This window comes from Monodon monoceros, unplaced genomic scaffold (genome assembly GCF_005190385.1).
Source record: "Monodon monoceros isolate NGI ecotype Baffin Bay Population unplaced genomic scaffold, NGI_Narwhal_1 Super_Scaffold_12, whole genome shotgun sequence".
Taxonomy (NCBI): Eukaryota; Metazoa; Chordata; class Mammalia; order Artiodactyla; family Monodontidae; genus Monodon; species Monodon monoceros.
Genome location: NW_021703768.1, coordinates 130,132,792 through 130,145,500, shown reverse-complemented (window position 1 = coordinate 130,145,500; position 12,709 = coordinate 130,132,792). Strand labels below are relative to the sequence as shown.

The window sequence follows — 12,709 nt, the reverse complement described above, 5'->3', positions numbered from 1 at the left end:
TTTTCAGCTCTTTAGGCTCTTTCACATTTCTAGTTTCATCTAATCCCTGTAACGAGACTCTTGAGGTAGATGGGGTAGCTGAGCGCTCACCGCCCTGTGGACAGTCATGATAACCCCCATCACCACAACAGTGTCACCGGTGAGCACCGTTACTGAACGCCGACCGTTACTGAATGCAAACCGTGGGCTGGGCCCTGCGCTATATCTCTAGTGCATTACCTCACTTAATCTTCACCTGACCCGTGAAAGGGAGGATGGTAGTTATGGCTTGTGGGTTGGGAGTGACGGAAACCCACCCGCAATGAATTTACCCAAGAGGACGGTGCATTGGCTCATGGGAGGGGAAAGGACAGGGGCGGAAGTGGCCTGGAGTTAGGTCAGGCTCAGCTGGCATCACAGGCTGGCGCCTTGGATGAATCACCGTGGCCATGGGGTTGGGACAGCACTGGCCAGGTGGGCTGGAGCCTCCTTCATGGCTGGGTGGTATTACTGACCGGCTGTCCCTTCAAGATCACAAGGAATGAGTGGTAGGTGAGGAGCAGTCCACCAAACTGACTATGCCACCCTGTCTTCCTTCAGCTGGAAAGGGTGGGAGATGGGGGCGATAGGGTTCTGCGTCTACGACAAAGAATGCTGAGAGTCAACTCTGCTCGGGAGGAAGGTCTATTTACAGGTCATCTTCATTCACTCATGAGTTAAAAGTACTGATTGCTTCTTCTGTCATAAGGAAGCAGAAACATGTTTTCTGGGAAAGGTCAGGGCTGGTCTTTCCTCCTGCCTGGTTAAAACAGATCTGCTGGCTGCTGTGGAGGTTTCTGGGAAGGTAATTGTTAGTTTGAGCTTTCCGTTAATGGAGACTGGAGTGCAGTTATTATTTAGAATATTCCAGACCATATATTCTGACAGCACACAGAAAAGAAAAATTAAAAGTTTCTGAGAAGACTGGGCAGAAAACAGCCTTATAATTCCACCTGTTTTCACCCTCACTACATATTATTAGCAATGCCCAATAAATCCCGTTCATTAATTGGCACAGTAGACGGTGGGAGTTATTGGTTATTTTGAGATTCCCGGTTGCTCATAAACAATGTGGGCATCTCTGAAGAGGTCTGCATTCATGAAGCTAACAAATAAATATATATATTTTTATCATTCTCGGAGGAATGAGTAGCTTGGTCTTTCAGGAGAAGGACCTGAGTGTATACGAGGATCCCAAAGGTTGAAAAAGGCAGTCTGCATCTGTTAATACATTACGGGACCCAACGTCCCTAAATAGTACAAGAGGAAAGAGTGTTACTATGGTCTTCACATGCCTGTTTCTTTGTTCTGTACAATGATGCAAGAATTACATTTTCATGAGATTTTTCTATTTCAGATAGGAAAGCAGGAGAATAAAAAGAGAGAAAAGAGAAATGAAAACTTCAATGCCCACGAACACTATATTGATTAACAGGGCTGCAATCTTCTCCTTTTAACTTTTTCAATGAATAAGAGATGTATAAATGTCTGGATCTGGCCTTCCTGATCTTCAGAACTGTCAAGCATTGCCTGTTTTTGGCTATGAAAACTGGTAACATTTTAAGCCTCCGGTGTTTACAGATCTGAAGGTGCCTCTGGATTCAAATCAAACCAAAATTGGCTCTGGAGCTGTGGCTGCCTGATAAAGACGTGACTGAACCTTTCCAGGACTGGAAGTTTTGCAAGGAAATTGGGAAGAATTCCTGAAGTATTGATATCTTTTGCCAATGAGTCATTTCACAGCTGCCCATGGGTCTGGTGTTGGTTAGTAGGTTAGAGCTGATGCCTACTTTTTGGCCAATGTGCTTCATTAACCTGCTAGAACCAATATTATTTAGAGGAGCTGGCTAATATTTATGTAACCAAGCAGGACCCTATGGGGCCTTCCCAGGACAGACCCCCCCTGACACACCCCCATGTCCTCCACCTGCCTCTTCTTTGTAGAAAAGCTTTAGTCTCCCAGGCCCCCCACCTGAGTCTCAAAAGGCTGGCTCAGGAGTTAATGATTAGGAAATGTGAAGATGCAGAAACTAACAATACTTGTTGGTCTGGGAAACTGGTAACAATTGAGACTATAAATCAGCCCCAGAGTCACTGAACTCTCAGGTCCCTGAAAGATACAAATAAAGGCCTGACACACATTCCTAAGTTATTTTTACAGGAAGCAGACCTCCACCAGAAAACTGCTGACCGCAAGCACAGAGACCTCAGACCGGGTGAAACCAGAACAGGGGTGACGCTTGAAGCTTCATCTTGATGCCAACCCATCCAAGAATTGTGTATGAGCTGATCATGCACCCTGCAGTCCCCTCCTTCACACTGCCTTCAAAATCTTTATCTCCTAACCAGCAAGTTGGAGATGGTCTTAGGACATTAGTCCACCATCTTCCCAGGTTGCTGGCCCCTGAATAAAGAGACTTTTCATTTCCTGCCAACACTTGTCTCCTGAGTATTGGCCTTTTGAGCGGCAAGCAGCTCAACTTGAGCTGGGTACCAGCCCTGTCCAGTTACACTGATTGTGCATGAAAACAGCAGAGCATACTTCCTTAGACGTATGGATGTATATCAGATGTCATGACTGAGCATTTCATATCTTTACCTAGCAGTTTTGTTGTTGTTTTTACCTAAAAGTTGTTTTATTTAGGGGGTGGGATATGGAGAGGAGGTGAATTCCTTGTACTTGGGTTTGAATTTTCTACTAAATGTGAATTTTCCCATTAGGCAAATGTTGGCTAAGAGGCTCCCAATAAAACTAAGTATAATATGTTTAAATTGCTTACAACGGTGTCTGGCACATGGTAAGTGCTATCTAGGTGTTACACAGCATTATTATTATTGCTATTACTGCTTCTTCCCCTCTATGAGGCAGACAAAACCAGCTCCTTCAGCTCCCCACTTACTGAGCTAAAAGAAGGATGGGAACAGGACTTGGATGGTTTGCACTCGATCAAGTGAGATACTAAGGGACCTCCTTCTTTTATTTCAGCCTCAAATCTCATTTCCCTCTAGTCCCTGAGTAAATAGCAATTCACGTCAGACCTAAGCTGGCAGAAAGGCCCAGGAGCTTTCTGAAGAAAGACTATGACAGAAGGGGGGCAGCTCTGTGGCCCTCTCCCTGGGGACCTTATTCCAAGGACCTCCAGTCACCTGCTTCATTGGGTTTTGCTTCCCCCCATGTAGTTTTTAAGGGAACACTAAAACAGTGGAAAAGGTTAGACTTTAATCCTCACAAGAAAATCAGGAGAGGATCAGCAATTTAGCAGAGTTTTGCTGCACCAAGTTTTTAAAATATAGAAGGCTTGCCTACTGTATAGAAGCATCACCTTTCTGAAAATATAATGCAGCTATTTTCCACTACAGAAACGATTCTTTCCCAAACATCAGAGCTTTTGATGCTTCAGATGCAATCTGAGCGATTTATTTGAATTTTTTTTTTTTTTGCTATCCCAGTAAATCATTTATATAGTGCTTGATTCACAAAATCCTGGGTTTTTTTTTTTTTAAGATGCACAAAATATACCATAAGCATATCGACTCTTGCATGCTGTGTTCTTGCCAGATAGCCACCAAAAGGTTTATAGATTTCCCCCATTATAAACTAATTGATATTCTGTAACAGCTTTAATCTTCTTAGCAGTTCTCTCCTTTGGGGTCTGAGGGGAGAAGCATTCAGGATGTTATATGAAAGGAGAAGAGAATCAAGAAACCTGTGGATTTTCTTAGTGGTAAGACACCCTAGAGACTGGGCTGATACATAGGAAGTGTGATTCTTAAGGTTACGGAACCCATCGTGCGGAAGATGGATCCCTCCCGTCAAATGGGATGATTAACCAGGAGGAGACTCCTCTAAGGGCAGGTAAGCAGTTTAGGACACCCCCCATCGATCTCTCAGAGCCTCAGTTTTGTCATCTGTAAGATGGAACTGTTTCCCCTGCCTTCACGTTCCAAAGAAGGAACAATATTTCATTTCTGGGGTGGCCAGGAGAGGGGACACAGGGCAGGCCAAAGTACGAATGCTCATGCTGCCCACACAGCCTGCTAATTTATGCTTTCCCTGCTGTGGTGAACTCACCGGTACAGGCTCTGCCCTGCCAGGGAGGCCCACAGCTCCTCGCTGCTCAGCCTGTTCCTGCATCAGTCAGTTCAGGAGCAAAGTGGTAGGGACAGATCCGTGTTGTGCTCTCTGGATCAGCCTCTCCAACAATACACCTAATATTCTGGAGTCATGTGAATCCTGTCTCTATCTCACAATTGACTCAGAGGAGGAGAGATGTGATAGTCATTTTACAATGACAAGGGGGAAATGACTGTAGAAAACTTAGTGGAAGAAACCTGGATACAAAGTTAAATATAACTGGATGTCCACTACACAAAGCGTAATGTAAAGGGTCTAAATGTAGATTCACATTATGGATTATTGTCTAGCTAGTAAATAACAGATGAGTTAGCACTATACCTACTGACCTGAGGGATGTCTGTGATACATTAACAGGGAAAAAAAAGAAGAGCAATATATACAGTATGATCCCATTAAAAGGGGAGCAAAAACATGTAAAGATTAGGGGCAAAAGTTCTAGAATCAGAATGCATGGTTTTGAATCAAAGTTCTGCCTCATTGTCCTAAGTAGACTGGCCATTTACTTAACCCCTCTGTATCTCAGTTTTCTCATCTGTAAAATGGAGATAAAATATTACCTTTATTAAGTAGAAAAAGGAGGTTTGAGATCATTGAGTCCAGTGGTTTTCATACTGGGAATGACAGAAGCCACAACAGTGCTGAGGTGATGAATGGGTAAATGCACTGAGCACGAATGCTCAGTAAGTATTAGCTCTTGTTACTACACGTTAGTGTTATGATGCAAAGTGGTCTAGAAGGATACACACCAGACTGTTGACATGAGTTGCTTCAGTTGGCCTGCAACTAGAGGGGGATTGGGAGGGTATGAAAGAGAAAATGGAAATGAACAGACACTGGGAACCAAAGGACATGTTCAGAGGGCAGATTAGATGCTCAATAGCAAATGTCACAGGGAAGTGCAAATCCAAACAACAATGAGAAACCACTACACACCTATTTCAATGGCAAAAATCCAAAACGCTGACAATACCAAATGCTGACAAGGATGTGGCGCAACAGGAACTCTCATTCATTGCTGGTGGGAATGCACAATGGCATAGTCACTTTGGAAGACAGTTTGGAAGTTTCTTGCACAAGTAAACATACTCTTATCATATGATCCAGCAACTGCCACCTTCCTTGGTATTTACCTAAGTGAGCTGAAGACTTACGTCCACACAAAAACCTGTACGTTGATGTTTAGAGCAGCTTTATTCATAATTGCCCAAACTTGGAAGCTACCAGGATGCCCTTCAGTAGGTGAATAGATAAATAAATGGTGGTGCATTCAGACAATGGAATAGTATTCAGCACTAAAAAGAAATGAGCTACAAGTTATAAAAAGACATGGTGGAACATTAAATGCATATTACTAAGTGAAAGAAGCTGATCTGAAAAGACTGCATGCTGTCTGATTCCAATTTTATTAGACATTCTAGAAAAGGCAAAACTACTGAGACAGTAAAAAGGTTAGTGGGTGCCAGGGGTTAGGAGGGAGGGAGAGATGAATAGGCAGAGCACAGAGGATTCTTAGGGCAGTAAACTACTCCATATGATGCTATAATGGTAGACACATGTCATTATGCATTTGTCCAAACCCATAGAATATATAACACCAAGCGTGCACCTTAATATAAACTATGGATTTTGGGCGATAATGATGGGCTGCTGTAGGTTCATCCATTGTAACAAATGTACCCCTCTGATGCAGGTGCAGGACACTGATGAGGGAGTGGGTGTGGGGGGATATGTGCAGGGGGTGGAGGGGTGGATGGGAACTCTCTGTGCTTTCAGCTTAATTTTGCTGTGAACCTGAAACTGCTCTAAAAAATAAGGCCTATTAAAAAAAAAACACACACTGGGAAAGGGGAGAACCCTAAATGTTAACAGTAATTGCCTCCAGGTGATGAGGTGATGGATGGCTCTTTCTGCGCTTTCCACATTTCCGTCTTGACTCCTAGCCTGTGCTCATGACGTTCCCTCTGCCTGGAACATTCTTCTCCCTTCCCTACCCCAAGGAGAAGTATCTGCTTATCCTTAGGATCGAGTTCAGCTGCAATTTTTTCTGGGAAGTCTTCCCTGATCTTCTCCGTGCTCGACAGCACCTGGACCTCCACCAAGGGGCACATACTCCATGGTCTTATGATTGCCCCTTACCTTGTATGTTTGCCCTGCTGGATGTGAGCCTTAGAAGAGAAGTCTATTTTATTCCCGTTGTAGCCCCAGCACCTGCTGCAGCGACGGGCACAGAGTCATTTCATGAATATGAATGAAATCGGGACAAATGTAGAGAAAAACAAAATCAGCAGCACAAAACTCAAGGTGAAGAGAACCCAAACAATACAGTGAAAGTGGGGAATGGCCATCCCAACAGTTGTGGTGGTCCTGGAAGCAAACTAAGGCTTTGAGAGAGATGACAAGAAACGAGGAATAGATGCTGATGGGCTCGTGTCAAGAGTGGTACGTTGCAATGCAAATCAGGTCAGGGCAAACGGATCTCCTTGACGTGTCTCCAGGACTGGCATGGTGTGACAGGGCAGGTCAGAGTTAATAAGCCCATCATAGAAGGAAGACCTGGGACCTTGGTCTCAATGGTGAGAGCCTCTACCATGTGTACTAATGGGCCCTGCAATGTCCATACTCCCTCCAGCACCAATCACTGCCAACAATCTGTTGATAGCTCCACAAACGCTTGCTTGCTTAAGAACCTCCTTTCAGGGAACCCTTCCATGTGTATGCTTTTGTTTGTTTGCTGATGGGGAGCTGCGTTGGGGGAAATGATGTCAGTGAGATCATATCATAGCCTTTCGTTTCTGCACCTCATCATTCCAGGTGGCCCACAGTTCATCCAAAGACAATAATCCCATCCAGGTCTACATATCCTATTATTTTTGGAAAACCAATATTGTTTGGAAATGGGGAGGGGAAGGAGAATAGAAAGAAACGAATGAACAAAGACCCCTCTTGATTTTCCTAATAAAGATCTCCTATCTGGGCAGTGTAATCTGGAGGCAGGTCTGCCACCCTACATGCTCACCTTTCTCCCACTAGTGCAAAAACACCTCTATGTCCTCCTCATCCTCAAGCCAAGCCCCCACATTTGAAGAGCTTTTGGAGGCCCCTGGAAAACTCCGCAGTGCTCTGTTTGCAAGCAGGGCCAGGATTATTCCAGGGCCAACGTTTGCCTTCACTCTAGTCCCCAGTGCTGCCTGCACAAAGCTCTGGATCTTATTTTAAGAATTCATCTGCTCCAATTTTGTCTCCTACCCGAGGTCTCGACCCTCAGCCAAATTAAAATTAGTTGCCCTGAGGATCCTAGAAGAGGCTCATTTCAGAGGAAAATGCCTTCTTCCAGGCAGCGCCAATCAAGCCTGTAGTTAGCATCTATGAATTTCAACTCTGAGAACTGCCTCTGCTCACGTGGCCCAGAGGAATCCGTCTTTCACGGTGGCCCATATTTGCCGTACTTGAGACAGGCCTCTCTAGAATTCTGAAGTTCTTTCTCTCAAATCTCATTTTTAAAACAATCACTGCTAAGTTTTTCTTCCAAAGCTGCCTTGAGAATTTCTTCTTGAAACAAGAAGAATGATTGCTTTTCTGAAGAATGCAGGTTGCAAAATCTGACAGCTAATGTGCAGGCAGGACTGAGGGGCAAGGGGTAAGAGTTCTCCTCTGCATTCCATGCCCGATTCACTGAGAAAAAAGGGCAACAGTCAGGGACCTCAGTTCTCATTCCTGTCTGTGAAATGGGACAGTATTCATTCTCTTCTCTATCTTATTAGGGTTTGGGGACGGTACTGCATTGGGTTAATGTTTTTGCTCTCTGGAGAAATAGATGTTACTTGGTGAATGTCATTCGTATATAATTTACCTTTTCTTTCTCAAGGCTGTTACAGTCTTTTCTTATTGGGGGAGGGGGGATCACGTTATTTTCAGCACTGAGTACAACACTGAGGAAATTGGGATATTGGAGCATAAACCGTTATGGTCCAGGATTGGTTGTGTTTGATAATGAGCTCTCTTTAGCAAGAAGTTTGCTCTTTAGTACAATGGAAAATGATGTATTGAGAAGCATCCTGGGGGGCAGAAAACAGTAATGTGCTTCTGCAGATGTTTCACATTAACAGCTAAGACGAGGGGACAGGCTGTACTGGGAGCGCAGAGAGGGGATTCTTGTCTCTTCTCTGCAACCAGCTGGCCATGCGCTCTTAGTTAAGCTTGTCCACTGCTCCAGGACTCAGGTTTCCCATCTGTACAATGAGTAGGCTGTTACATCTGCAATTTTCACACATTTTTAAGCAGCGGAGTTCCTCTTAGTGAACAATTTTCCAGAAACCAAATATGGACCATGCCAGGAGAGGTATGTGAACCCCACCTGCACCTGTGAGGTTCTTCACAGCCCTCACAGTGCTCCCTGACGCATTCCTGGGCCCCCTACTGCTCAGAGGCACATGTTCAAAGCCAGTAGCCTTGGATGACCTTGAAACTCTTTTCTAACCCAGCAAGGAGAGCTGCTGTTTCTAATCTGGATGATGCCGGGTTCACTCTCCCTCTGGAGGACTAATGCCTTGTGATGCTCAGAGATGGATCCTGCCAAGTGTTATGGGTCTGCCCCATGTTTCAGAAAACAGGCGACAGGGACCTCAACCTGAAACCCAAAGACGTGGGCCAGCGCCGGTCACCAAAGGAACCTCTGTGTCTTCCACAGCCACATCTATCTCGCTGACTGAAGACGACCCTGTTGTGAGTGATGGTTTTCCCCGTGTGTGGATACAGCTGTAGCTGCCATATATTTTCCCTTCTTCTCTGCCCCCCTCATTCATTCATTCACTAATTCACAAACATTTATTAACCACAAATGGTCTAATGAGGAAGCCTGATAATGAACAGGTCAGCAAACAGCCTTGTGACCCTACGTGGAGAAGGGAGCACAGCAGCAGGGGCGGGGGACCGAAGTGAAGATGAAGAGGAGCCCGGCGCTTCCAGGATGTCCTGGCCGAGGGAAGAACACGAGAAGACCCCAAGGCAGGATGGAGCCTGGCGTGCTCCAGAACAGAAGGCCCTGCGGCAGCTGGTACACGAAGAAGGAGAGCAAAGTGCAGAGGGCAGTCCGCACGGCTGTGGCTCTCAAGAACCTGAGGGAAGGCTCGGGCGCTCACCCCGAGCAGCAGGGGCTGTGTCTGCGCAGCACAGTAAATGGACGTCAGTTAATGACTTGAGCAATATGCTCATTTATATTCATTTTCACCACCTGGCTGAGAGCCCGTGGCCTGGGGGTAGTGGGCCCAAACTGGGGGAAGGATGAGGTTGGGAGAGGAGGAGGGGTAAAGGACGAAAGGCAGGAAAGGCAACGGTAGAGCACGGGTCTGGGGCTCTGAGTCCACGGGTCTGGGTGTTCTGCTGACTGGCTGTGTGAGTCTGGGCCAGTCACCTGACCCCAACTCCTTGTCGGAGACGCAGAGACCCCAGGGTCTCCCTCAGAGGCTGTCGTCAAGAATAAATGAGATAATGTATGGGCCTGGCACATAGAAATGGTCCCCGGAATGGTGAATGGATGGGGAGACAGTTTAGGCGGAAGGTGGGACAATAGCACATTTTTTTAGTGCTTTACAATTTGCAAAGCCCTTTCACCCACGGAAAGGGGGAGACCATACCTCCATGTCTGTACATTTATCCCTGACACCCCCTCCAACAAACTAGCCGTAAATAATGTTAATAGTAATAATGATAATACCAAGCTTAAATGTTTATTTCTAATGTTCACTTTGTGCATTGTACTGTCCTAACTATTTGACATGTATTAACCCACTTAATAGTCATATTAAGAGGTAGATTCCCTTTTACAGATGAGGGAACTGAAGCACAGAGAGATTAAGTGACTGCGTCAAGGTCACAGAGCTAATAAGTGACAGGGCCAGGATCAAAGAGGTAATTATTGCTAAAGAATGGTGCTACAGACACAAGGAGACACACCCACAGGTGACTTCACAGACCTCACTTCAGGGACACAAATAAATCTCATATAATGGATGCTATTGTAACCATGGCAGAAGTACTAAGGGAACAGAGGAAACGAGCTCTGATCATTTAGTTGTCAAACATGTATTAAGCACCTACTATATGCCCAAGGAGTTGAGGATATGTAGTGAACAAGACTGATGGGGTAGTCCCAGCTCTCAGAATGTGGAATCTGGTAGAGGAAACATACAACAGGCCAATGTTTACACACACAATGCTCACATGTTACACTTATTTATATTTTAATTCTGATGTGATAAGAGCAAAGAAGGAAAAGTAAAGGGTCCCATGACAATGAGTGTATGTCAAGAGTTAGGGGAGAGGGCTTCCCTGGTGGCGCAGTGGTTAAGAATCCGCCTGCCAATGCAGGGGACACGCGTTCGAGCCCTGTTCCAGGAAGGTCCCACATGCCGCGGAGCAACTAAGCCCGTGCACCACAACTACTGAGCCTACGCTCTAGAGCCTGCGAGCCAGTTACTGAAGCCTGGGCACCCAGAGCCCGTGCTCCATAACAAGAGAAGCCACTGCAATGAGAAGCCCGCACACTGCAATGAAGAGTTGCCCCCACTCACTGCAACTAGAGAAAGCCTGCGTGCAGCAACGAAGACCCAATGCAGCCAAAAATAAATAAATAAAATAATTTTAAAAAAAAAGAGTTACGGCGAGAATTAGAGACTGAGTTCAAAATGTGTGTGTATGTATATGTGTGTACACACACACCCCGCCGCGTAAGTGGGGTGTAGTACTAAAACGGGGCAGCAAGCAGCTCAGCTTTGATTATTCTGGAGTGTACTTAGATTCCCTCTCTTCACTACTTATTAGTGCCTCTACAAGAAAGTGAGAGAGGAAAGGGCTTCTCTTGATTTTCCTGCAAGTGGTGAAAGCTCTGATACAAAGAATAAGCTTGAGACCATTGGCTGGAGGGCAAATTCTTCTTGGATTTCATTTGTGGCTCCACCTCTGTGTCTCTTAAACCCATGGGTAAGGCCCATAGCGAAGAGGCTCTGCAGTGTGGTCTAGTGGTTAAGATCATGTGCGTGGGGTCAGACAGATGTGACTTGGTCACCACATCACCATCTAAGAGCTGTGTGACCAAGGGCAAGTCACTTAACCTCTCTGAGCCTCAGTTTCTGCATCTGTAAAGTGGTGTGGCAGACACTGTAGGTGGGCTGTCCTGATACCTTCTCTAACCCACTTCTTTTCCTATTTCTACTAAAGAGGCCAAAAATCAGAACACTCACGTTCCCAGCCACCCTTGCAGATATGGGCGCCCAAATGTCAGAGTTCTGGCCAAAAGTCTCTGGGGAGACTTTCCTGAATAAGAAGGCAGTCTTCCAAGGAAGAGGCTTTGTTCTCTTTGCCCTTCCTCCTTCTTCCTGCCTGGAAGGTAGAATTCCCAGAGGTACAGCAGCCATTTTGTAACCATGAGGATGAGGAAGTGGGAAAAGAGAAGAAGTCTGGTTCTCCAATGATAGACTCGAGCAGCTGTACCAATCCTGGATCTCATTATCAAATGAATGAATAAATGAATAAACCCCTTACTTGTTTGAGCTATTATTTAAAGTCCTCTATTATTTGCAGTTTAATGCACTTCTACGTTGATACAAATGGGATAAAAACAGAACCTATTTCATGGGTCGTTGTGAGGACTAAGTAAGATAACTTGTGTTCAGTGCCAGGCTCATGGCCTCAAGTATCAGTACATGGTGGCCCATATGCTGGCGCTGCTGAAGATGGGAAAACCTACCACCCCTTTGGCAAGTCACTGAACGGAGTATGGAGGGTGGGAAGCTGGGTGAAATGGGCCCTACCTCGGTCACTGAAGTCGTCCACCAGGACAATCTCGGCGATCAGCTCCGGGGGCGAGCGGTTCAGCACGCTGTGAACGGTGCGGAGAAGGGAGGACCAGCCCTCGTTGTGGAAGGGGATGATGATGCTGGTGTTGGGGAGCGTCTCCAAGTAGCGTTTGCTGTTGCAGCTAGAGGGAGACACGGGGGGACAGGGAGAGGACAGGTTCAGCTCTCATGTTGCCAGGAGAACTCATGCACGTGGTTCAGTTAACTGCAATTCCTACTTCCTCTCCAGGCTTCAGGCAATGAGTGAAAGCTGGGGACATCATGGTCACTTCACAACTTTCTTCTACTTGGCATCCCAAAGTCCTGCCTCTAATCCCTGCACACAGAGTGCACAGGGATATACACACACACACATGACCCCCCCACCCAGCTTTGTACACGAGCAGTTACAGAACAACAACCCCCAACAGTGACGGAGCAGCACCGGGGTTTGGTGCTTTACATGCACTAACTTGTTTATGCCTCAATTGTGATAGGAACATGGTTGTCCATCCTCATGATTCCATGTAGAAGATAGCCCTTCAGTAACACTCTTGTCTCTCTCCCCACCCCTTGCACATTCCTCTCTACGGAGGAGAAACCACGTGTCCTTAAACCTGGAAGAATAAACTGGGCTTCACTGGCTTGGCCCCTCTTCTCTCCCTCCCTGGGCTCTGTGGGCAGAGGGCACATTTTCTCCTTTGCTTTCCACCAGCCCCAT

At 46.0% G+C, this 12,709-nt stretch overlaps 1 protein-coding gene across 3 annotated transcripts in view; it reads right to left on the bottom strand.

The window, feature by feature from the left end:
* Positions 1–12,709, bottom strand: part of GALNT10 (polypeptide N-acetylgalactosaminyltransferase 10) — a 225,299-nt gene that overhangs the window by 75,228 nt on the left and 137,362 nt on the right. For all 3 annotated transcript variants that reach the window (XM_029216105.1, XM_029216104.1, XM_029216103.1), the window contains exon 4: positions 11,965–12,131. In XM_029216105.1, coding sequence (XP_029071938.1) covers positions 11,965–12,131 — 167 coding nt within the window. The remainder of the gene's footprint in view (positions 1–11,964; positions 12,132–12,709) is intronic.